The sequence below is a fragment of the Poecilia mexicana genome, unplaced genomic scaffold (assembly GCF_051168715.1).
Source record: "Poecilia mexicana isolate PSO_F unplaced genomic scaffold, ASM5116871v1 scaffold_16, whole genome shotgun sequence".
In the NCBI taxonomy this organism is placed as follows: Eukaryota; Metazoa; Chordata; class Actinopteri; order Cyprinodontiformes; family Poeciliidae; genus Poecilia; species Poecilia mexicana.
Genome location: NW_028263385.1, coordinates 15,925,367 through 15,950,802, shown reverse-complemented (window position 1 = coordinate 15,950,802; position 25,436 = coordinate 15,925,367). Strand labels below are relative to the sequence as shown.

The following is a 25,436-nucleotide window of genomic DNA, read 5'->3' as shown; positions in this document are numbered from 1 at the left end:
GCACTTTGATTTCCGAATGACATGCAAAGTTTGCTTTCATCCGAAAAAAATACTTTGGACCACTGAACAACAGTGGTCCAAAGTGCTGCTTCTCTGTAGCCCAGGTCAGGCGCTTCTGCCGCTGTTTCTGGTTCAAAAGTGGCTTGACCTTTGACCTGGGGAATGCGGCACCTATAGCCCATTTCCTGCACACGCCTGTGCACAGTGGCTCTGGATGTTTCTACTCCAGACTCAGTCCACTGCTTCCCCCAAGGTCTGGAATCGGCCCTTCTCCACAATCTTCCTCAGGGTCCGGTCACCTCTTCTCGTTGTGCAGCGTTTTCTGCCACACTTTTTCCTTCCTACTGACTTCCCACTGAGGTGCCTTGATATAACACTCTGCAAACAGCCGATTCGTTCAGAAATTTCTTTCCGTTTCTCACCCTCTTGCTTGAGGATGTCAGTGATGGCCTTCTGGACAGCAGTCAGGTCAGCAATCTGACCCATGACTGCGGTTTTGAGTAATGAACCAGGCTGGGAGTTTTTAAAGGCCCCAGGAATCTTTTTCAGGTGTTTAGAGTTACTTTGTTGATTCAGATGATTATTTTTATTGCTCGTTCAGAGAACCTTTTCATAATATTCTAATTTTTTGAGACAGGGATTTTGGGTTTTCATGAGCTGTTTGCCAAAATCATCAAAATTAAAACAATAAAAGACCTGAAATATTTCAGTTGGTGTGCAATGAATCTAAAATATATGACAATTTAATTTTTATCATGACATTATGGAAAATAATGAACTTTATCACAATATTCTAATTTTATGACCAGCACCTGTATATATATGTATATATATATATATATATATATATATATATATATATATATATATATATATATATATATATATATATACACAAAAAAGAAAGAGTTAATTGTGTTTTCTGTTGTCATAAAACTGCAGATGTCTTTAGATAGTTTTCCTGTTAGTTTTCACATTTGGAGAGCAGCAGAGGCGGTGTGTGAATTCCCTGCAGAATATTTTCCCGTTTGCATATTATCTGCTTGTTTAATTAATTCTTAAATTAATGTATTGACAGGGCAGGTTGTGTGGAGGGAAAAAATAAATTGTATCACCTCTGCCAGTCTCCTTTCAATGTAAACTTTCTGATCTTCTCCAGTGTTTGCGTTAATAAAACAAATGTCTGTGGAGACATGAAAGGCACACGCATTAATATTTGCCTTCGCCTGTTTTGCCTTTGTTGACCGTCTTTGTTGACTGTCTGTCTCCTGTGATGTGCTACTGTCTGGCGGCAGGATCACAGCGGCTCTTCGACTTCTGCCTTAACGAGCAGCTGGAGACCTTAATGAGTATAAATCACGTCTGTCTGCTGTGATGCTGGTCTGGTTTCATCATTCTCCGTTTCCCCTCTGTTTTCTCCACCACACAGCGACTCCACAGATCAAGCCTTGTGACTTCCAGACGTTAATCTCTGACCTCACGTTTACCTCTCTCCCGCCTGCCTCCCCTCAGATTTTCAGGGAACAGCTCAACACCCAAATTGTGCTCGTCGCTATGGAAACCTGGTCGGTGGACAACAAGTTCAACATCGATGACGACCCCATGGTGACGCTGAAGGAGTTCATGAAGTACAGGAAGGACTTCATCAAGGAGAAGTGTGACTCTGTTCACCTCTTTTCGTGAGTCTGCTGATTCAAAAGTGAACTTTAATAATTATTTTTGTGCACAGATTTATTTTGCTAAACACACGTTTTCTTGCAGAGGGAATCAGTTTCATAGCAACCGGGGGGCGGTCTCCTATACGGGAGGAGTTTGTTCTCTCACCAAAGGAGGGGGAGTCAATGAGGTGAGGCTAATCACGCAACGAAAAGGACACTTTAGGAAGGAACAAACGGTACATTTTCACAATTTTGTCACATTATAATGTGACAAAATTGCTATAGCCAACAACCTCAGCAGATGAGACAAATGCAAAGCAGTACATAATAGTGAAGTAGATCAGAAAGGAAAGACAAATGGTTTTCAAATTGGTTCACAGCTAAAGATCTGAAAAGTGTGGCATGCATTTGTATCCAACAGACCCGTCAATCCCTGCACCTTTTACTGGAATCACAGCTGCAGGTCTTTTATGGGTGACTGAAATATTCAGACTGAAATTATTTGATTAATTTTAAAATCTTGGTGCAGATTCATAATTGGACTTTGTCTAGGTCATTACAGCACAAGAAGATGTTATATTTTCACAGCATGATGGGGATGGTGTGTTCAGTGGGATGTGTACCACAGCAAAGGAGGCTAAATACAAATGAAAACCATACATCATGTTTTTCCCTTTTCAGTTTTATGCACTACTTTGTGTTGCCACAATGAAATACAGTTTAACTGTAATGGAAAAAGTACATGGATACTTATGGAAACCACTGTATTTTCTGTTTCATTATACATTGGATTTTAAAAGTAATTTTGCTTGAGAAGGGAAACAATATGACAGGACACCCAGAGTTGAAGTTTTTTTTGGTAGAAGTGAGTTTGCAGATGGTTGATTAGATTTTATGCATTTCAAATCAGACATGCAGGATATAAAAAAAATCATTGCAGCAGAACAGAGAAGTCTGACAATGTATGAAAATGTAAAAAAAAAAACGAAAAATGAGAGTGGAGTGGCTGTAAAAGACATTAAACTCAACTTTTTTATTTTCCACTCTTTGTTGCTGTTACTGATTATGTTTCATATTACAAACTCCAGTGAACATTTTGTTGCTTTTCAACTCAATCTAGATCAGTTATTTTAATTACCTCTTTGGTTTATAATGGTGACTTTATTAGGTTTTATGCAAAATAAATGTTCTCCTTAACACTGCTCCTGTCTTACTTTGCATTTCTTCCTTTTCCTGCTGTTCTGCCTTCTCTCTGTCTGCATCAGTATGGTAAAACAAATGAGATGGCCATCACCCTGGCTCAGTCTTTGGGTCAGAACATCGGCATTTTCTCTGACAAGAAGAGGATCCTCAACGGTATGCAGAGAAACCTTTCCTAGGTTTTGTTTATTTCGTAAAACCACAACTCAAAGCCTCATTTTTATTCTTTCTCAAGGTGAATGTAAGTGTGATGATCGATGGGCAGGCTGCATCATGGATGACGTTGGGTAAGTTAGAACAAATGTGTGTTTCTTATTTTTTTCTGACTTTTTTTTTTTACATAATTTACAGAGCTGACCTTAGATTTATTCTCAGTTTATGATAAACCTCTTCTTTGCTGTTTTAATTTAATTTAATTTATCTGTGGTGTCTGGTGAGGCCTTAATTTCCATATATAGCTTTGGGAAAAATTAAGAGACCACTGCAAAATTATCAGTTTCTCTGGTTTTACTCTTATATGTTTGAGTAAAATGAACATTGTGCTTTTATTCTATGAACTACTGACAACATGTCTCTGAAATGTCAAGCAAAAATTTAGTACTTTTTAGCAGAAAATGAGAAATGGTCAAAATAACAAAAAAGATGCAGTTCTTTCAGTCCTTAAATAATGCAAAGAAAACAAGATCTTATTCATTTAGAAACAACAATACTAATGTTTTAGCTCAGGAAGAGTTCAGAAATCAATATTTGGTGGAATAATCAGGAGGTTTTTAACCTCAGTGCAGTGATTTTTTTTTTCCAGAGCTTTATATTTACACAAATAAGAATAGTGTATTATCGTCTGCTGTAGTTCTGTAATTTACCACTAGATGTCAGTCCAGATATGTTCATGCTGTTTGGTTTCACCAGATAAGGCTGTCTAAATGTGTCTATCGCCTCCTTGTTAAGATAAGAAAACGGTAAATAATAAGTCACTCTGCATTTTGTGTTCATGCTTGAATCCAGATATTGTCCTGAAGTGTATTTCTGTGCTGTGAAGGCTTGCTTTGCGTATGGATGTGTGTGTCTGTGTTGGATTTTTGTGTTTGTGAGTGTATACCCCTCTTCTTAAATACATTTTGGTTTTCCCTCTATCCTGAAAGGTACAGCAGGTGAGCAGAAGCTTGCTCTATAGTTGCTTGTGCTGTTTTTTTGTTTTTGTTTTTGCTTTTTGGGTGTGGGGAACTGAAAGTTGTCAGTCACCTCAACCTTTCCCATCTCATTCAGCAGCACCACAGTCACCTCAGCTCCAGCTTCTGTTTTTATTTAGAGCAGTGGCGTCCAAGAAATTTGCCAAAATTGTCAAGTCATTCATTGGCAACAAAAGGTTGTTTTTTTTCTTTTTTTTTTTTAATTCAAGTGAATTTCATCTAAGTTTTATTAGCTAATCAAAAAAAAAGTAAGCAAGCATTTTTTCAATGAAGCAAACAAAGTAGTTTGATCTTTGTTCAGGATTATTTGTGAGTCATTGTAGAGCCAATAAAAGGACCTATCAGCTTTACTTTATTTAAAGGAGGGCGTAAAATATCAAAATAAATTGTGTTGAATAGTTTCTATTTCTTAAATTACAAAACTAGAATAGTGTATGTCTTTAAAAATACTTCTTGCACTTAGCAAAACTTATTTTTTGCTCACCCAAGACTGGTTTCAACTAAATAACTGGATGTTTGTGATTCTATTTTATATTAAATTAAAACAAAATCATGGTAAATTAAAGATTTTGTACTGCACCCAACTTTTTCTAATTTAAGAAGACTTTATTTTGTCCAAATCTCTTTTGAGAGACCTAGCAAGCATTTAGAAATTTCCACCCTTAAGAAAAAGAGTCTATCTGAATCATCCACCTGCCTTGGCTGGCCAAGTTTGGACCGTATTGTATTTATGGTTGCGGGCCGCACAGAATCCTTCCAAGCAGTATAGGTTCTGGCATAAATGCCTCTCCTACCTCCACCAATCAGAAAACAGGAATTAAACTCGGATTAAGCAACAGAGCACTTGTTCAGGGTGCAACTGATAGACAAATCATTTTTTTCTGTATCTGCTGCTAAAGTGTCCCTCTTCCTAATGCCGCTCTGCCCGTCAAGAACCGCCACTGCTTCCAAGGACCATAGACGGCTCCGCACTTTGGACACCTCTGGTGTAAACAATATGAACAAATACGGCTCAATAATCTGCTGTATTTTTCATACTACTTCCAAAAATTGTCACATTTAGATAATTTTTTTTGTTTTGTTTTTTAGTGTTCAGTCAGGGTCACTGGCTGATCTGCGGGGAAAACTTTACATTCGTTTTCTCCTAATGAAAAGCTGTCTGCCCTCTCTTCGGACAAGTTGCGGCTTATCATCACTTGCTTTTGTCCACTAATAACCGATTGATACAGTCTGCAATGTCATTCTCATCATTTGTCAATATTTACCTCGTTTCAGTGTAACAACAGTTGACTTCCTTAACCTAGCCTCTTTAGATCCTGCTCCAGTTCTTTATCAAAATAAACCAGAGGTTTCATGACAGAGGACAGGTGCTCCTTTTCCGCCTGTCACCTGTGAATGGACCAATCTGAATCTCTAAAGTCAAGTCAATGGTATTTCAGACATTTGTATTCAATGAGCCGCCTGTATTTATCTTGTAGTACCTGCTGCATGCCAGACCTAGTTAACCTGAGTAACAGTTTCATGTTGTTTCCACAGGATGTAGCTTCTGTGTGCATGAGGGCGCGGATAGTTGGATAAATACTGAGTTTTTTCAATGTCCATGCCTTTGTGACAGACCTGCCAATATTTCCCACCCTTGGGGCAATTTTGTTGAAACCAAAACATCAATTGTTTTGTTATTCATTAAGAGTGAGTTAGTACGAATGTCTACATTTTCACTTATTATAAGTTTTTCGCTTCCTGTCCATTTTAATAACGGACGAATGCTGCTCTGCAGTGAGAATCTGCTGGAATACTTTGAATAACGATGTCCACAGATGCTTTCCATCCAATATAGCAGAGTTTGAGTTTTTATGCAAAGAGCAAAGTGGAAAATCTTAGTATCTAGATGTACAAAGCTGTTAGAGACTTGTCTCAAAGCACTCACAGCTAAAGGCTGGAAAGTATTGACTCGCTGTGGTTTACTCCCGAACACTCGGAAATGGCTTTGTAACTTTTTCAGATCTGATAGATTCTTTATTTTGTCTAGATCAGGGCATGATGTGTCGCTTTTTCAAATCTTTTACCCTATTTCATGTTGTCAAACAGGTTCTAGTTAAGTTATTATTATTTTTTGGTTCTTCAGGCCTGTAATCAGGCTTGGTGGTTTGTGAAACTGATCCAAAAAGATGTTTTTAATCATTTAAGTCCTGATTTAATATGGAGGATGATTATGTTTTCCAAAAGGATCGGCATTTTCTCTCTCATAAATTAAATCCAAACTGTGTTTGATGATCTGAAAATAGCAGAAAAAGCAGAAATCTTAATGTGCAAACACTAAAACATAAGTAAAGTCTGATTAATGCTTCTAGCATCTTTTGTGATCAGAGATCAATTGATAATATAACTTATGATTTCTTAATCATAAGCAGAATAAATAAAAACCTATCTTTTGCCTCTCACTCACATCCCTGTTCTGGGCTCATATTTGCTGGAATCTCCTCTGATATGTTAGTTTACAAAATGAGTTGAGTTTTGTGAAACTTTGGAAAGAAACACTAGTGTGGAAACATTGTTTTTAGACTTCATGAAACCGACACGCATTCAGTTTCAAGGGTTTTGTTTGTCTGTGTTTCTTTAGAGGAAATCTCTTTCTAGCATTAAGACCTGTGGATGCTCTCTTTTAACAAGGTGTGTGTTTTTTTATTTAACAGTTTCTATTTACCTAAGAAGTTTACTGATTGCAACGTGGAAGAGTACCACAACTTTCTGAACAGTGGGGGAGGAGCCTGCCTCTTTAATAAACCTCGAAAGGTAAATGACACACACAGACTGTAAATGTCACATTTTAAACAAAGCTCTAACGGTGTGTGAAATCATTTTGTACGTTATTTTAGTCTATTCACTTGAATACAAGGTTTCTGTCTGTATCCATTCAGTTTTAATGTGCATTTTATTGAAGGTCCAAAATGAAATGATACACATTTTTGCTCTTGTTTTCTCCTGCTCAGCTGCTGGACCCGCCAGAGTGTGGTAACGGCATTTTGGAGGCAGGAGAAGAGTGTGACTGTGGCAGCGCTGAGGTGAGTCCAGCCACTGTAGGACAGACGCAAGAAATGTATCAAAATACAGTAAAATAGATAAACAGGATGTTATTCAGCTGTGAGTGATCCAAAGCACAAAACTGCAATTATCTGCTGTTGGGAAAACAATATTTACAGAGTGACTTTTCTATTAAAGCTTTTTGGAATATTTAATGATCTGTATGGTAATATGTGACCGTTCATTTTGGAGAAGATCTGTGCGGTCAGACACTGATGTTGGGTGAGAGGGCGTGGCTCTCGGCCTCTGTCGGCTGGGTTGAGGTGATTTCTCTAAGCCGCCTGGTCGACAAGCTCTCTTATTGCTTTTAGCCCTGGTTTCCATTCGGACATGTCTGCATGGTCCCACATAGTTTCACATGAATATGAAATTGTCGTTGTCTGTCCAACCCTTAATCCAGAAAAAAAAAAAAAAAAAAAAACAATCAAATCTCACACGTCACAGTGCAGTCAGGTATGGAGCATTTCCTTGAAATGGCCGAGCTCAGACCCGTTCATCAGAATACCAGACAGAGAATCTGGATTCATCAATCCAGAAAACACATGTACTTCAGTCCAGAGTTCAGTGGCGTCAGCCTGCTGTCCGTTTGTTGCAACTAACAACCGAGCGTGAAATGTTTGGAAATGAACGAAATTTAATAAACTGTAGAGGTCTTGACGGTGGTTCGTTCTTCGACAAATGTTTGCACTCTGCATGCCACACATGCTGGTTTCAATACATGTGGAAGTGATCTGAACACCATAATTTGACATCTCAGCACTTCCAGAAACGTTTGCATAGCATCTAGCCTTCTATATGGCAGCAGGGAGAGAGAAACCACATGCTGTCTTAATCTCTTAACAAAAGCAGGAATCTTGGCTGGATAAAAAAAGAAGTCAGATCTCTGCTTAAATTTGCTGCGTGACAGTTGAAGTCATTGTGAACCAGAAGATATATATATATATATATATATATATATATATATATATATATATTTTTTTTTTTTTTTTTTCAGGAATGTGCCAAAGAGGGCGAGAACTGCTGTAAGAACTGCACTCTGACCAAAGGGTCCAACTGTAGCAACGGACTGTGCTGCAGAAACTGCCAGGTACCAAACAAGACGCGCTCGTCTTCATGATGTCTACCTGTCCGTCGAAGTGGCACTGAACTGACTGCGATGAACAAACCAAACCTTTTCTTTCCTCTAATTTAGCAGCTACTAACAAATCTGTTGCTATTTCTGTAATAATGCTACTTTAATGTTACAGCTTCATTTATTGGAGATATTTTCATGTTTGTTTAACTAAGTAGAGAGATTAAATGTTTGGAGACCCTCGTGCATAGAGGGTTCACCGTCTTTGCTGCCCAAACACCCAAATGCAAGACGACAATCTGTTTAATCTGCTTGATTTGCTGCTGCAGATGGAGGTCGTGGGAGTTTTGTGTCGAGACGCGGTGAACGACTGCGACATACCAGAAAAATGCACAGGCAACTCCAGCCAGGTGAGCATGAGTCTTCCTCTGACTTTTTATTTGGAGTAGCAGTAATAAATCTGTTCAATAGTCCATTACTCGTCACTGTATTTTATTTTATTTTATTGTTTGTTTCAGTGTCCACCAAATGTGCACAAGATGGACGGATACACATGTGAAAAAGATCAAGTAAGACATTATATTAAGTTATAATATTTTATTACATTTGTGCTTTTCTTGACTCTTACATTAAGGTTCTCTCTTTCTGCAGGGTCGCTGCTTCAATGGAAGGTGCAAAACAAAAGACAGACAGTGCAAGTACATTTGGGGAGAAAGTAAGTGCACAATGTGGCTATAATATGTAAAAAATTGATAAAATGCAATACATTTTATGTGTGTAAAATTTGGGTGAGAACAAAGTTTAAGTGGTATTAGTACTTTTCTGCACAGAAGAAACCTGACACGGGCAATTCATGTCTTATGTCTCCATCAGAGGCGACAGCAGCTGACAAGTTCTGCTATGAAAAGCTCAACATTGAGGGGACAGAAAAAGGAAACTGTGGGAAGGAAAAGGACACCTGGATCCAGTGTAACAAACAGTAAGCGTGTCCTTTTGGTCACTTGTACTTTTGCTTCTCTCTGTTCAATCTGTGTTTCTGTACTTCTGTGTTTTAGGGATGTTCACTGCGGCTACCTGCTGTGCTCAAACATCTCCCCCGCCCCGCGGCTGGGCGACCTGCAGGGAGGACTCACCTCTTTCTCAGTCGCCCAGCACGGTGCCCCCCTGGACTGCAGGTATGAAACGGATAAACCTAACAGATTAAGCCTGGTGATGTGTTCTTCTACGAAGCAACACTTTTTTTTAGTGTATTGTTACATCCTTTAACTGTTTAATGCAGATTTATTTCCCATATAATCCAGAAGTGACACACACAGATACAACTCGCATAAACGGCACCGCTTCTCTCTGTGATGTTCCCCATTCAGCGGTGCGCATGTGCTGATTGACGGAGACACGGACCTGGGGTACGTCGAGGACGGGACGGCCTGCGGAACGGACAGCATCTGCTTGGATCACAAGTGTCTGCCGATTGAACAGTTCAACTTCAGCACCTGTCCCGGCACCACCGACAAGACCATCTGCTCCGGACACGGAGTACGCGACACTTCTCCAGCGTACTGCATATTCATCAAGTCCACAAACCTGCTGGTGTTTAACGAACGTCCTCTCTACAGGTGTGCAGTAATGAGCTGAGGTGTGTGTGCGAGCTGGGCTGGACAGGAGACGACTGCTACTCCAGATCTCCGTTCAGTAACCTTGTGGTGGGACCGACCGCTCCTGTTTCAGGTACATGTTCACACGCTGCACCACCAGCATTAAATCATCTTTCTCTTTCCTGTTTTCTGTTTCATCCGCAATTCACACTTGTTACCATTCAGTATCTGCATTATTACTGTCCTTTCACTGTTATTAATTCAATCTGCATCTTGTGCATGTCGCTCTTTTTTTTTTTGTCATTATTTTTATGCTCATCTTTGTTGACAGACTGATCTCTGATGGATTGCCTCGAGGTCAGAGTTTCAGTTTCTTTTTCGCTGTTTGTTCTGTTTTTGTTTCCATTTTCTGGTTGTTTTCCTCGCTCATCCCAGGTCTCTGATTTAAAACTCATTTTATAATAATTTTAGGTGTTCTTTCATATGAGTGGGAAGCTAAACCCTGCAGACGGTGAAGATCTTTTCAGTTTATTCTCCCTTCTCTTCCTTTCCAACCCTTTCCGCTGGTTCTCTTGTGTTTGATTGTTTCCCTCTGCTGTGTTTTGTGGTTTTTGTTTCCCCCAAATGATCAGATTGCTCACAAGACCACAAGCCTAACCCAATCAATTAACACACATTTGGCTCCACCATTGTCATCTCCTCCTCCTCCGTCTTCCTCAGGTATCACCAGCACCAACATCATCATCGGGGCCATCACTGGCTCCATCCTCTTCCTCGCTCTCATACTGGCAGTCACAGCCTGGTGCTACAAGTGAGTGTCCGCACAGGCATAAGGAGTGATGATGATTGGCTAAAGATGAGCTGAAATCAGGAATCTGTTCTCTTTACAGGAGCTACAAAAAGAGGCGATACGCTGAATCTGAGGTTCACAGGAGATTCTGCCGGTTTGCTGCTTTTCATTCTTGTTTTTCTTTCAATCTTGTGTCACAAAATGCACAACAATGCTGTGGTAGGTGTGAACGTGTTCAGTAAACAGAGGAAACCTTTAAATTCTAGTTGGGAGCAAAAGACTCTAGTCAAAATGTTTAGCCTCTGAGGTAGACAAACAGGAAAGACCGAGATGCAGATCTTCAGCTGCAGAGCTGGACCAACAAAGCTGAGGGGAATCCAAGCGAGAGTGATGCTCTGATGTTTGAGAATAATTTAAAAATTTACTAGGATCCGACTTGATAGCCTCATCATGTTGTTTTGTCGGTTTTCCCAGCTGAAATATGTTTTCTCTCAAACTCTGCACCATGCTAATCTATAACCTAATTCAGGCACAAACACACACACAGGGATAAGCTAATCTCTAAAGGACGTAGGGTTAATATGGTCAATAATGAATCAAGTGAACTTTAACGAGCAGTGGACCCAGACTGAAGCTAACAGACGGACACATTTAACCCTTTTTACATAGTAAAACGTCCCAGAAGTTACCAACGCAATCTTTTTATTTACTTATTTTTTTTTTTTTTTTTTTACAAATGAGCAAATATCTGTCAAAGTTTCTAAAACAATTTTTGGTGCAATGACACTTTAGTTCTTGTTACTGAAATCATGTTTTGACACATTTACACACATCCCTGACCTGAGATTATTAATTGTTATTGGTGTTTTCTATTTAATAAGGTAGAGGTTGTGTGATGAAAAAGTTTTTTTTTTTTTTTTTTTAGTTCAGTTGATGAAATCCATATTTCCAAAATTGTTAAATATAACAAAAACAGAAGCTTTGCATAAACTTGTGTTTCAGACAACTTTCAAACCTCTGGAATAAGCTTTTTTAATTCAATAAGTCGCCACTCAGGTGGCACATCTGGTGGCAATTTTATGGGGTCCATTTATATGGCATCTAAAGATATTCCCTTGGTGTTTCCAGACAAATCCCCCCCGGTGACTATGTCACCAAACCCGGGGATGCAGATTCATTTTACAGCGACATGCCTCCGGGCGTCAGCACCAACTCCGGATGCAGCTCCAAGAAGAGGTCAGCCTGCCTGTCCCACCTGCAGATTTGCACGCTGTCCTTCACTCCATCCTTCCCATCCATTTCTCAGAACTTCTCAGTGTTTGGCTTCAGGTTTGCCATTTCATCATCCCTCATTCATTTGCTTTGTTTCCGATGTTTTTTGAAATTGCTGATGGAGATCTCACTCATAATATGTGTCCATATTATGCTTTTGGGAGTACCATGGCTTTCATGGTATGAGCATTTTTAAAGCTAAAAAACATGTCAAAATGGGGAAACATCTTGACATTGACGAACTGAGTCACTCATGGTGCTGTATGCTCACTTCTACTGCTCACGTTTACATATCACACTAACCGTTGTCTACATTTCCTCTCGTCTCCAAAAGTTGCTCTGGACTCGTACAATGTTAAAGGAACACTGTTAAGCGGTTTTATTTGTGTTCATGTGGACAGATCTAACGGCCTGTCCCACTCGTGGAGCGAGAGGATTCCAGATGCCAAACACATCACCGACATCTGCGAAAACGGGAGACCGCGGAGCAATTCGTGGCAAGGTGACGCACCGATACGCTTTCTGAACACGGAAATTTAAATATGATTAAATACGACTCATCCGATCACTTCATGCTCTGATTAATAAGATTTAGTGTGCAGTTAATGTTCTTCATTGTGAAATGAAACATTTTCAGGAGCTAAATTTGTTCAATATCAAATACTTTTCCTCAGGTCTCTTACGTTGATTTTCTTTCCAGGAAACCTCAGTGGTAATCGGAAGAAGCTGAAAGGGAAGAAGTTCAGGCCTCGCTCCAACTCCACAGAGTGAGTTCACCTCGGTGTCGGCATCTGCTCAGCAATCTGAAAATTATTCTTTATAGGGGGAAACAAGTAACAATTAATATTCCAACATTTAATCTCAACAATTCCAACAAAAAACAAAAAAACTCAAGTTGTTTAGAAGTAATGGTTTTGCTTACAAAATACTTTAAAGTTGGTGTTCGATTCAATGCTAAAGAATAAATGTGATATTTTAGAGCTGAAAGTCATAAATCCATGAGAGTACGGATTTGTTTTTGACGCAGATAAGCAACTTAAACACACACTTTTATGACAACAAAAGTGCATTTGAAGCCAGGCCTTGTCTAAAATGTAAACTGCATTAGCATATATGAATGACGTATTATTTTAATACGTTGCAAAAGGGTGAAATATGTCTGAAAACCGTGTTATTAAATTAAATCGATAATCTCTTTCTCCACACTTTTCTGCTGCATGTTTCCCCACAATAATTAGCTACAGTCGAGACTAATAAGATTACATATCAGTTTTGTGACTTCCTGTCCAGCCACTACATGTTGTTGTAGGAAATTTACCCGTGGACGAGCTTGTGGAGTTTAACCTCAGAAAAACGTTTTGACGGCAACATAGCAGTTGAACCCTAAAACATAGACTGTGTGGAAAAAGTGAGACTTTCAGCTACTTTCTTTCACCGTTACTGTGTTTTACAGAATCATTGCACTGCTCAGTATCCGGATTTCTCAGGGAAATAGGAATGGTAGCATAAACACATGTGTATCAGAATAAAAATGCTGGTCAGATCGGGAGCAGAAATTACTTCTACCTCAATGCTGCCAGAATAATAGCACTTTTAAATCCCTTGTTACCTTTGGTGCCAGTTTTTTAAGTCTCTAATTAAGCTTCTGCTCTTCGACAATGGATACATCACTATATGCCAATATAAATGTTTAGCTTAAGTGAATTTAAGCTAAAGACTTTAATATTACTACTTTTTTCCTGGGAGAAGGAAATACCACAAGTTCATTGTTGCACACAATCTCATCATTTATTGAAGACAAATAAAAAGAAAAAACTGTAAATAAGTAACGTCCGTTTGTCAGAATTAGCTATATTCTTAACTGCAGACTTGAAGCAACAAGATTTAAAAATGTAAGACTGAAAATTAGCTAAAGTGATGCTGTTTAGAGAAAAAGTTTATCAGTATTTGAAAAAGCGACGGTTTTATTTGATGTCAGGTTCTGGCAACCCATATGTGTCAGATTTGTTGACAGTAGAAACAAAGACCATCATTTCTGTCTTTACTCTTGCATTAAAGGCTGTTTGTAGAAAACATTTGTTTTAGAGCTAACCCCTAAGCTCACATTGCTCTTCTCATCAGAGTGAATGCTTTATCTGGCTTTTTTTTTTTTTTACTTCATCTTTTAATCCTAAAATCTTTGCTCTGAGCCTGTGAATTAATCAAATATCTTGTTCGTTGACTGTGAGTGTACGATATTCAGCGTGCATCGACCGCCTCTTTGTCTGCCGTGTTTGCTTGTTTGTTTTTCCCTCCCCCCCACTCGATTAAGATCTCTTTTGCACACGAAGCAGTCTGTAGTGCACTAGCTGTCTTGAGCATGTTGCCGACAAAGTGGCTGCTGAGACGCTGGCTGCTTGGAATGATGCGACCAAAACGCAGCCGAGCCTGTGACACACAACACTGTTTGTTTGTTCATGGTGTTGTGTTCATCTGAAACCACACTCAGGTCTGTCCACCATCTTCAGCTCAAACTCTATCTTTGCTCTGCTCTCCGAAGATGTTTCCTCTGTCCTCCCTCATTTGCTTACTTGTAGTTTATTCAACTCCCTCTTTCCTTATCTCTCTCTTCTCTCCCTCCTTGTGTTGGTTCCATGATCCCCGCCCTTCCCCGCCTCCCCTTCCCCTCCCTCCCCCACAGGTATTTAACCCCTCGCAACAAATCAGAGTTTTATGATGTAACTAAATGGGTAGAAGATGTGAATAAAAACACTCAAGGACCTTTCCTTAGGTATTAACTCAGATCACGTCCCCTACCTCACACGCTTGTCTAAAGATCCCTCACTTTTGATTTGTTTTCTGGTTTGGATTTAGGAAGAGTTTGTGCCAATTTGGTCCCCCCCCCCTCCCTGCAGTTCTTAAAGAAACAGGCATGTTGATGTGTGGAGTTCTCAGAAGGGAAAAACAATTTAAAAGAATCAATATAGATTATTTCCCTGTTTATCAGCCCCCTTTTTTATTTGCAGACAATTTTTTTTGCTTCACTTCCTTACACAAATGAGTATTAAACATATAAAAGAATCATTAAAGTTATTTTCCTCCTAATTTTCCGTATTCCCTTCTTTGCTCCCTTTCTCCCCCCCCAACCCCAGTCTCTTGTTACCTCTGCATGTTCAGTGTTGTTCCTTTCCAGTAAGTGTTGGTGGATTTGCCCCGCCCCGCCCCGCTCCCACTGACTTCTCATGCACCAGGTCGATGTCAGAGCTGAGGCTAACACTTTCAGCTCTGACATCCTCCCTGTCCTGTTGTGACAAAGCCAACTCTGATTGTGTCTGAAGTCTATAGACGGTTGCAAGTTTTTCACCAGACGACAACCACAAGCACTGGAATCTATAGACTTTCACCGTTTCCAGAAGCTCATTGCTCGTCCTCCCTGTTTTACTTCAACTAGAGAAAAGATCCCAACAAAAGAACAGAGGGACATGGAGCCAGAAGGCAAACTTACCATTCAGCTGCAAAGCTTTTAGTAAAGTGCCTTGAAACGACATTTGTTGTGAATTGATGCTACATAAATAACCTGAATTCAATTCAACTGAATTAGACTAATATAATACCTCCTTTGTTTACTTACTGTGTTGTTAAAATCTGTACAAGGCAAATAGTTTTCCCCAGCTTTGTAATTACTTGGTCTGCATACATGAATGTATTTTTATATTAAGGAGAATGCTTCTGGCTCCACTCTCTCTGTTTTTTTGGGGGGGTTTTGTCAGGCTGGAACATTTCGACCGTCGCACTGCAGGTGGTTCATGTGTACAAGCTGCTGCACATGGGACGACCTCCCTCTCTTCCTTTGTTCTTACTGCAGTGGTGCTTTAAATCTCACAAATCCTTTTGGTATTTTCTGCATTTCTGCATATGGATGACCTGAACCATCACTGGATTCAGAGATTGTAAAAAGTAGCCAAATTATGTAATGAGGTGTAGTATCTAGTAGTAAACATTAGTGAGTTGCAAAAACAATCCTTATACTGATGTGCCCTTTTATAAGTGTTAATCAGTCCTGCATAATAATTAACTGTGGGAGGAAGACTGGAGTACCCAGAGAGAACCAACACATGCATAGGGAAAACATGCAAACTCCAGCCAGAAAGGCCCCAGACTTTCTTTGCTACAATGCAAATCTATAAAATTATCATAATATCAGAGAAAAGAACAAAACAAAGGATGCAGTAGCTTAAAATACATTTTAAAAGTTTCATCCCAACAAATATTCAACATATAAAACCAGTGTACATTATAACCTAAACATTACAGTATTGTGAAGAAAAATGTGGTTAATTTCTTAAAATGGTTTTTTAGAAATGAAAAAAATATATTTCAACATGAGAAACAAGCAGCTTAAAGATCAGCATTCGATTGTTACCCCATGACTGGATTTTATTGGTTTGATTCTATATGGTAGAAAACTTTAAACTGTGATGATTTTGGTCATATTTATTCAGAAATAATGAAATATGTATTTAGAAACCTTTAAGCACCACTGTATGTTTCTGATTCCCAGCTGTGGCCTGGTCTGCTTTTCCTCTGACTGATCCAATCTATCGACTAAACAGGAGAAGCTTCCGTCCATTTTCAACACAGATAAATGAATATTTCCTTATTCTGCTGTGTTTTTACACATTTTGAATTTTAAAGCAAACAAATCGCAGAAGACGGCAGCTGGGAACAACAGTGCACAGAGTTTGCTCTGAAAAGCTGAGCCCTGATTGGTTTTCTTTATGCTTCAGATGAGTGGTAGCTTCAACTTTTAAGAGCAACTTCGGCCTTAGTGAAGGTGAAACTGAGTTACTGGAGCAGCTAAAGAAAGATGTTGCCCAAAGTCACAGATCTAACATTAGCTCAACACTTTATGCCTAACCTCATTTAGCCATCTGTGTCTTTGGTCAACATGTTGGTGTACCGGCTGTAGAAGGAGAAAGCGAAACGTCTAACGGTGCCACCTTCGCTTTCTCCTCAGGACACTTTCCCCTGCCAAGTCCCCGACTTCTTCTACAGGATCCATTGCATCCAGCAGAAGATACCCATATCCCATGCCTCCACTGCCGGATGACCAGAGGAAAGCCAACAGGCAGAGCGCCAGGGTGAGCACAATTCAAAACCGGACTGTTACGTTTTGAAGAGTTGTGACAGCAATGAATAGGGAACCGGACTGTGACAACACACTGCAGAGTTTCTCCATGTGTGTGCACATCACACAGGGTCCACATACACAGAGTTTACTTATGTGCTACACAAATGCCATAAGTAAGGAATGTTACTTGATCTCATTCTAAACTATACAGATGCTCAGTCTGCACTGATGAAAACAATTGTAGAATGTAATGCAGTGTGATATTTCCCTATTAAGTATTTCTGAAACTGGGGATTCATTTGAACCCGGAAATGTTATAGTGAGACGAGTTTAAGGATTTTCTAATGTGTTAATTAATGATACCCACCAGAATTAATAGCACATTTTAATTTATTTTAGTCATTTTCTTTTGACAAATATATCAGTTTAGTCATCTGTATGCTTTGTAGAAAAATATATTTTACTTGAGGCGGTAAGAAGAAGATAATTTGCAACTTATATTTGAAAAGGTGCTATTGTTGTTGTTTTTATTATTAATGCAGATGGTGGTCTCTTTCTTGCCTCTTTGCCTCACTCCCTTCTTCTCTTCCAGCTTTGGGAAACATCAATATAACTCTGACTCTGACGAAAGCTCCTAAGAAAGTACACAAGTCTCCTTTTCTACACAGAAAACCAAAAAAAAAAGAAAAAACATATAAAATTGACTCTAAAGCGAAAGAGACAGACAGAGTGACCGGAATAGAAAGGATGTAGACAGACGGCTGTTAGGGTGAACAAATATGTTTGGGGCGGACTCTGCAAGAAGACGCAGAGCAAAGAGCCTCCAGGAGCTCAGACCGAGCTGTTCGTTTTTGCTGAAGCCTCAAAAATCGGAGGGGATCCCCTCTTCTCCCCTGGTCCCCCCCCCACACCTTTCACAAATCAGCTCTTGTCAAGGTCTCTTCAGACACACCGTCACCCACCATAAGGCATTGGAGCTCCTCTCTGAAGGAAGCGGAGGAGGCAGAAAGAAGCCGTCGCATCTCTCCTGAGTCTGCACTGACTGATTTTTGCCAGGATGTTGTTTGAATTGAAAGTCCAGCATTGTGTGCATGAGAGAAGCCCTGATTATCAGCTGCGTCTTCCCGGCATAAAGAAGAGCAGCAGTGTGATTTGAAGGGAAAGCATGCATCTGCATTAAACTAACCCATGTGTCACACCAGATATATTTCACTTCTTGAACCGATCCTGCCCTCCTGTTATTCCCGTTCCCCAGAAATTTGCTATGTGGTGTGTGTGTGTAAATATGTACAGTAAAGTACACACAGAGTATGCTTGTGCTTTTATTTTGAAAGACAAAAGCATAGAGAATACTCAGCTCATTGTTTTAGCTGTAGACAGAGGCCGATGTCTGTAGATAAATATGAAGACCCTGCACTGTCCTGTCAGGGTTTCTATTTTTTATTTTTTTTATTTTTGTCTTTTCGGGGGATCTTCCTCGCTTCATCCATCAACAGCAGAATGTGTCTCTTTTTACATCATGTTTCAAATTATTTTCTAATAATCTCTGTTATAAACTTGCAGACGATTGTGACACATTTGGAGCTCAGACCTCTCCGGACGAGTGTTATTTTAGCATAAATAAGATAGTTTTCCGTTCCCTTTCCCATTGAGTTTAATGGACTCGGATGTGTTTGCTGTAGTTTATAGACGTGCCACTTATCACTTATCATGTTGTTTTTGGAAATGTGCTCCCTTGATTGTTCGTGGGAATGTTTGAGACCAGTGTGCTGCCCCTCTTTTCTCACAGCAAAGTCCCTCACTTCACCCCAATTGAATGTGAGCCGTAGAGACGAATGTGGCCGACTGAACTCGAACCGGATCTGTACACTTTTTTATTTTAAATGTGCACTTTTGGATTTAGCTGTGAGGGTTCGAGTTGTTCGAGCCTTTGTAAATGATTAACTATGCTGTACAGTGCTTGCTGTTTGAGCTTGTGAAGACCAATGGCATGGCCGTTCTATATCGAACCTTAAGTTATATCTCTGGTTGGCTAATTGTGAGACCGTAACGAGGAAAACGAGCATGTCACTGAAAGTCTCGAGCCCTGCTCCATTTGTCTTAACGCGGTTTGTGTCCCTCCGCTGCTCAGCAGGGGAACTTCACAGAGTCGAGTCGTGTTTCTGTCGCACCTGTGCAGCTATTTAAGGTGGATGTCTTGGTGCTTGCTTCCTAGCAGCAAGTTCTTTGTACAGTTGCGACTCGTTGCTCTACCTTGCGTGGAAGCCGTCGCCTTAAAGCTCTGAGTTTGTCATTTTACGAGTGTTTCTGTTCCTCTTTTACATTTGTAGTTCATGTATGCATTTGATCTGTATAGGTAAAGCCATCTCCACGATATTGAACTAATATTGCTTCAAACGTCTTGTTTTAAGTATCTTTTCAATGTTCACCATTTTGTCAGCATTACTGGGTTCCTACAAAATTTCATAATCTCTCAGACTCAAATTTTTAGAGTTTTTTTAAAAACTTTTCTGGAAATCGGAGTTCAAAACATTCACCTACATTTCCATGAAAAAGTGCTTGCACCCCCTTACAGATTTCTTCGGCTTTAACTTTTTGTGTCCCTCAAAAATGTTTAGAATGTTTGATTTCAGAGAAAGATAATTTGAATAAATAAATTCAATAAACGTTTAAAATCCTGACTGAAGAGGATTTAGTGGCTAAAACGGCACTGGGAAATGGCCTTTTTGATGTCTAAATGAATGTTTTCATGCATCATTTCTCTGTCACCAACTCAAAGTCAAAACTTGAGCTGTGATTTGGCAAAAATTAAGACACTGTAAAAATGAACTTATTTTTTGGGAAGTTAAAATTTTATTTATTTTTTTCACAGATCAAACGACGAATATAGCTGTGAACTCAAACTTTACCGTTTAATTTTTCCTGACTTATCCAGACAAGGAAAATAAAACATTTGTATTCCAAGCTTTTCCAAGACTGTGTAGGAACCCTGGTATTATGTACAGCAACCATTCGACTGGTCAGAAGTGCTTTATTGTATTTTTTCCTTTCTTTGCTCTAGAGTTCTGCTCCTCTCATTTTTCCTGAGGCGAGCATCACTCCTAGAGCTGCTAGAGTAATGTTTTAACACAAAAATACTGTGTTCGATGAAGACATTCGTTCTGGTTGTTCTGGACTTTGCACTGCACAACCCTCGGAGCGCAGCCTGCCAGGGACGCCTCCGTCAAAACCTGTCTGGATTCAGCCTGCACAAACAGCCGGACTGACCAGTCCAAACAGGACACAGCGTCCACCCTCCAGATGAGCCGCGGACTCCGTTTCTGGCCGGAAACTTTGAATGTATTTGCGTACTTGAGCAGACCGACTACTTCGGTGGGCTCCAGTTCAGCCAGACTCGTAGGCCCTCGACTCCAGGAACACTGCAGTTGTTCTTTTTTTTATTATCTTTATTTTTACTTGTGTGCTGTACAGACTATTGATGCAAAAATCAGCCCACTTATTTTTTTTCTCTTAATCATTAAGTATTGTAATATATTTAATATAAAATAAAACTTTCATTCAAACACAATTCGCAGTTTTAGTTTTTTTTAGAATCAAACTCGACCAAACTTAAAATGAACATGATATTAATCTTTGCGAAAATATGTTCCTTATTCTATGCAGAAAGTCAAAAGGAGCAGGCCAATATGTCAGACATCTATGCAGCATTTCCTCCATCGAAGATGCTGAGCGGTTTTTCTCGTTCCTGCGTTTCTCCAAAGAGAGATCTTTCCACCTCGCTTTGTTTCAGCTGACAGATCTCAGGACGTCGCTCGCCGAGTCCCGCCAACGCCACTTGACAGTGAGACTTTGTCCTCGTTTCTAAAACATTCGTGAGATTGTTGCCTCAGTGCTTGCAGCTTTTTCTGGTGCGTGGCGCCCGTTTCCATGGCGGCGTACTCATCCAGTGAGAGTCGAATGCAACTCTTCAGATGGTCGACACCAAACCCGGTGAGGGCGGAAATAGGAACCACATGTCTGAATGTTATGAAGTTCTTTGGGATCATGTCATCTGGCAGCAAATTAGTGAACTCTGTGGATGGCAGAAAAGGCTAATTTAAAGGTCTAACAATCTGGTTCATATAAAATTTTGAATACAATAAATAATATAAACAGTCTAATACATCTGCAAATATTCTAGCCACAATCATACAAAAGACAGTTTGTTTTTCAGAGGCTTCCATATTTAAAATACTGACATGTAAGCTTTCACTGAGTTAGAATCTGTGTGTTTTTTTTCCAATAGATGTCACTACATCCTGAAACCTGCTCCACCAAAAACATACGGTAACACTTTATTTGAAGGGGGTTGAATAAGACTGACATGACACTTTCATAAACATGACATAACACCTGTCATGAACATGAATGACATTAACCAAGAAATCATTACTGATATAAATTTGTTATAAAAGTATTACTGATTGCACTTTAAAAATTAGGTAACTTTATGTTATTAAAGGTAAAGTTTAAACAGTAATGATTTATTGGTTAATGTCAAGTTGTCATAACAAAGACATTTTGAATAATGTCAACTTTGTATTAAAAGTGTCATAATTTACCGAATGATGCTTTATGACAACAGTCATAAATATTCATGAAGGCTTATTCATGTTCTTGACAGGTGTTATGTCATGTTTATGAAAGTGTCATGTCAGTCTTATTCACCCCCCTTCAAATAAAGTCTTACCAAACATACTTAGCTGTTGAGGGAATTATGGGTAACTGTATTGGAGTATTTCGGCTAACATTTAACATCTAACAGTGGTCAACACTTTAACACACTGACTTACCCTCTGGGTTTTGAAGTTGTTCCTTGAGTTCTTCCAGCATTTGATCAGCTTCAGGCAAGTCCATTTTATTTACCACCAGTAATGAAGGTTTTGACACGAGCTCCTCCTTGTACAACTCCAGCTCCTTCGGCGAGAGGTGATGGAGACACAGAAGGAGGTAAAATTAAGTTTAAGATGTTAGTAGTTCATACAAAAAGTTGCAGTCAAGGTTCCAACACAGATTTCACACAAAAGTTTCAGATTTTAAAGACTGAAATCTCCAGTTCTCAACCTGGTTTGAAAACCTGTTTTTGAAAGTATAAATTCAACCAACCAAAGCAGGACGGACGGACGTATGTGAAGGATACAGCTATTAGAGGATGGAATAGGGAATAAGGTTGGGAAACAAATACTGCTAAATATTAATCCAGATCTGGAAAAAAGATCTATTTCACAATCTCCACACAGTGGATGAACCCTGATGGGAAAAACGTTTTGGACCTGGCAACAGTAAGAGTAGGATTTTATAATAAAAATAAAACGCTTTGCAGCATCAGACTCACCTTGGTGAGAAGCTGCACCGCTTCAAAGGCAGATCTACGGGGTGTTTTACTGGCCAGCTGGAAACCACCAACATCCACCTGCAAGAACACAGAGCATCTCACAGCAAACCCTGGCTGACTTCAGCTACTTACATTCTGACATGTTTACATATGTGGAACATTATTTCTGCTTCTACATACAACAAACAGCAGCTGCTTGGTTCTCTCTACGTGCTTTAGGAACTTGTGGCCCATGCCTCGGTTCAGGTGAGCCCCCTCGATGAGTCCCGGCAGATCCGCAATTGAGATCTGCCAAAACAAAAACAAATAATTAGGGAAACTTTGAAACACACATCAGGTATTTCTGATGGTCAGAGTTATAAAACCAGCCAAAGCAGAAGGGATGGTAAGCATTCACATACTTGCTTGTAATCTGGATATGCTACCTTGCCGATCTCAGGCCTCAAAGTTGTGACTGCAAGACAAATAATAAAGGACTTTAGAAATAAAAGAAAAATATGTGAGATGTTCTGAGCTTGAAGCTGTTTTATTCTTACAAGCGTAGCTGGCAATCTGAGGTGTGGCGTTTGACAGGGCTGTGAGGAGAGATGACTTTCCTGCATTTGGGAACCTGACGAGAATTTAGCAAGACATAGTCAGCATACATCCAGCATCAAAGTCTGTTTTGTTTCAATTTATTTTTAAGTCAAGCTACAACAAATTTGTATTTTGTATGATTTATTCCACTGGGATCTTAAGCAATAGAAAAAACAAGAACTAGATCATAATTGTAAAGTGGAAGCTGTCCCAATGTTTGAAGAAACAAACGGATAACAGAGGAATTGTCATGAATTTTGCTCCATACATCTGCAGCATGCACAGAACATTATCCTGAGGCATAATCACACCAGATGTTTTTATTGTGAATACATTGCAATGTAACAAAAAAGTTCAAAAACCCTTCTGTAAGGTAATATGTACTTGCTAATGTGGGTTTCTACTCTCACCCTACGAGGCCCAGGTCAGCGATGAGCTTCAGGTCCAGACGTATGTGTTTGACCTGGCCTTTCTTGGGCTCGAAGGAAGAGCAGGGTGTCCCTCCAGAACCTCCTTTAGCCACCAGCACCCGATCCCCCTCAGCATTCAGTTCGCCTTGTGAAAGAATTGATGGAAAAAAAAAGTTTTGCCAAAAAAACATTTTACGGGAAATTAAATTATTGACATAAACGGACTTCTCACATACCAAGTATTCTGCCGTCATCAGAAGTGACAGTGATACCAATGGGTGCTAGGATTTCCTCATCCTTCCCTTTTTCTCCCTTCAGAGCTCGAACACTGACATAAGAAAATCAAACACCAACAAAAGCGTTCAGTGATGTCTGATAGATGGAACGCATATATGTAAGTAAGAATTGAATTTTAAAACAAGGTTGTGTTTGCAGACACCGACCTGCTGTTGGCTCCTGATCCCCCTACGAACCGTTTTAACGGGTATTTGTCCTTGATCCTCTTTAAAGTCATGTTGTTTGTCGCCACCACCCAAACGTTTCCTCCGTTTCCTCCATGTCCTCCAAGGCGAGGCAGAGCCATACCGCCGGTGCCTCCACGTACGTACAGGCGGAGGTTGTCCACAAAGTTTCCATACTGTATGGAAGCATTAAAAACACAAGTCAGATTTGATGGTAAGCTCACTGCTTTTAGGTAGTGTAACACATTTACACATGGTTTACACCTGCATTACCTAAAATAATTTTACATCCACTTTTGGATCTTGAACTAAAGCACTTAAAAAAATACTACTAGATATTACTGAACATTTTATAATCTAAACTGTAAAAAAATAAAAGAAAAAAAAATAAATATAAGATGTGTGCTCTAGTTCTTGATGTTAATCTCATCTTACAACTAAAACTGGCAGGTTCTCCTTTTTCCTCAGCTTATTGTATGACTTAGTTGTAATTATATAAATTCCAATATATTTTTGCTTTGATATGACCTAATAGACCAACACAAAGCAGCACATAGAAAAATGTTAAATGACATAAAATCCAAGCCAAGTCAATAATGTGAAAATGTTCAAGAGCTGTGACTTATGCAGAAAAAAGAAAGGCACTGTAAAGGTGATTACTACACAATAATATATGATAATGGGCTGCTGTGATGCTGTATACTTTCATTTTGCATTTTTTTTTTTTTACATTTTGTAGCCCACATACTGTCCAAGAAAATAAAAACTGCAATTTAACCGCAAGAACTGGATAATCCTAAATTACAAAAGATTTTATCGTTTGAGTGACTTTTTTCCCCTTCATAACAAATACAATCAATTTAGTAAAATGTGATCAAACATTACTGTGATATATATTTTACTTTAATGCTGCAATAACACCATTTTTGCACTGACTGCTAGCTTGACCGCTAATGTGAAATTGTTTAAAACCGCACCGATAAGTCGTGTAGATAAACAGGTTGACGTATTTATTTACCTTGCGGAAACAAATTCTACTGATGTGGACCATTCTCAGAGACTTTTATGTCCGCTTTTCTCGTTTATCACCACCGCTAGCTATTAGCAGACATGTGTCTTTAGTGTATTGAAAACAACCGGAAGTGATAAATACTCCCTGCTGATTGGATGAAGAGATGAAGAGGCGGGACTTTGTGGTATAACTGGCTTTCCATTTGCTGCCGGGGATGCATGCGTCTCTATTATAGAGAAGACAAGACATTTTTTAATTATTCAGGTTATATACAGGAGCCATTTGATAATGAAACATTGGCGCCGTAGTTTTACCAACCTTCATGCATGTATTGTTTGTCTGGCTGAGGTCGCAGCTCTGAAACGAGATATGTTTAATATTTCTGGAGCCATAGTCGTAATTAGCCCGTTATAAAACAGTCACAGCACAATGATGCGGGGTTTATTGGGAAAAAAAAATCTGATTAAATATTATGCTTCTCTGGTTTGTGTCAGTATACGGTAGGCACACGTTGTACTTTATAAGGCGATTTTATGAAATCACAAGGTAATTTGGGCATATGCTGGTTCAAGTAGCACTATAGCGTCTGATAGTACAAAATTAGTAATTAAAAACAACCAAACAAACATACAAAA

General features: G+C 39.4%; 2 protein-coding genes across 2 annotated transcripts in view; one reads left to right on the top strand and one right to left on the bottom strand.

The window, feature by feature from the left end:
• adam22 (ADAM metallopeptidase domain 22) overlaps nucleotides 1-19,814 on the top strand; it is a 66,648-nt gene extending 46,834 nt beyond the window's left edge. Inside the window, exons 11-31 of the mRNA XM_014984480.2 lie at nucleotides 1,513-1,679; nucleotides 1,762-1,846; nucleotides 2,924-3,014; nucleotides 3,094-3,145; nucleotides 6,742-6,841; nucleotides 7,039-7,110; nucleotides 8,124-8,216; nucleotides 8,531-8,611; nucleotides 8,720-8,770; nucleotides 8,853-8,916; nucleotides 9,075-9,180; nucleotides 9,257-9,376; nucleotides 9,569-9,737; nucleotides 9,818-9,929; nucleotides 10,517-10,607; nucleotides 10,687-10,740; nucleotides 11,715-11,915; nucleotides 12,260-12,360; nucleotides 12,559-12,625; nucleotides 16,855-16,978; nucleotides 17,561-19,814. Coding sequence (XP_014839966.2) covers nucleotides 1,513-1,679; nucleotides 1,762-1,846; nucleotides 2,924-3,014; nucleotides 3,094-3,145; nucleotides 6,742-6,841; nucleotides 7,039-7,110; nucleotides 8,124-8,216; nucleotides 8,531-8,611; nucleotides 8,720-8,770; nucleotides 8,853-8,916; nucleotides 9,075-9,180; nucleotides 9,257-9,376; nucleotides 9,569-9,737; nucleotides 9,818-9,929; nucleotides 10,517-10,607; nucleotides 10,687-10,740; nucleotides 11,715-11,915; nucleotides 12,260-12,360; nucleotides 12,559-12,625; nucleotides 16,855-16,978; nucleotides 17,561-17,581 — 2,022 coding nt within the window. The 3' untranslated portion in view covers nucleotides 17,582-19,814. The remainder of the gene's footprint in view (nucleotides 1-1,512; nucleotides 1,680-1,761; nucleotides 1,847-2,923; nucleotides 3,015-3,093; nucleotides 3,146-6,741; nucleotides 6,842-7,038; nucleotides 7,111-8,123; nucleotides 8,217-8,530; nucleotides 8,612-8,719; nucleotides 8,771-8,852; nucleotides 8,917-9,074; nucleotides 9,181-9,256; nucleotides 9,377-9,568; nucleotides 9,738-9,817; nucleotides 9,930-10,516; nucleotides 10,608-10,686; nucleotides 10,741-11,714; nucleotides 11,916-12,259; nucleotides 12,361-12,558; nucleotides 12,626-16,854; nucleotides 16,979-17,560) is intronic.
• Nucleotides 19,815-20,393: 579 nt separating this feature from the next.
• gtpbp10 (GTP-binding protein 10 (putative)) lies at nucleotides 20,394-24,952 on the bottom strand. Its single transcript, XM_014984484.2, has 10 exons — nucleotides 24,808-24,952; nucleotides 23,772-23,965; nucleotides 23,565-23,656; nucleotides 23,329-23,473; nucleotides 22,879-22,952; nucleotides 22,744-22,796; nucleotides 22,523-22,630; nucleotides 22,343-22,420; nucleotides 21,801-21,924; nucleotides 20,394-21,040 (listed from the first exon to the last, which is right to left on the bottom strand). The coding sequence occupies exons 1-10, from the start codon at nucleotides 24,838-24,840 to the stop codon at nucleotides 20,769-20,771; spliced, it is 1,173 nt and encodes a 390-aa protein (XP_014839970.1). The 5' UTR covers nucleotides 24,841-24,952; the 3' UTR covers nucleotides 20,394-20,768.
• Between the last annotated feature and the right edge of the window lie 484 nt (nucleotides 24,953-25,436).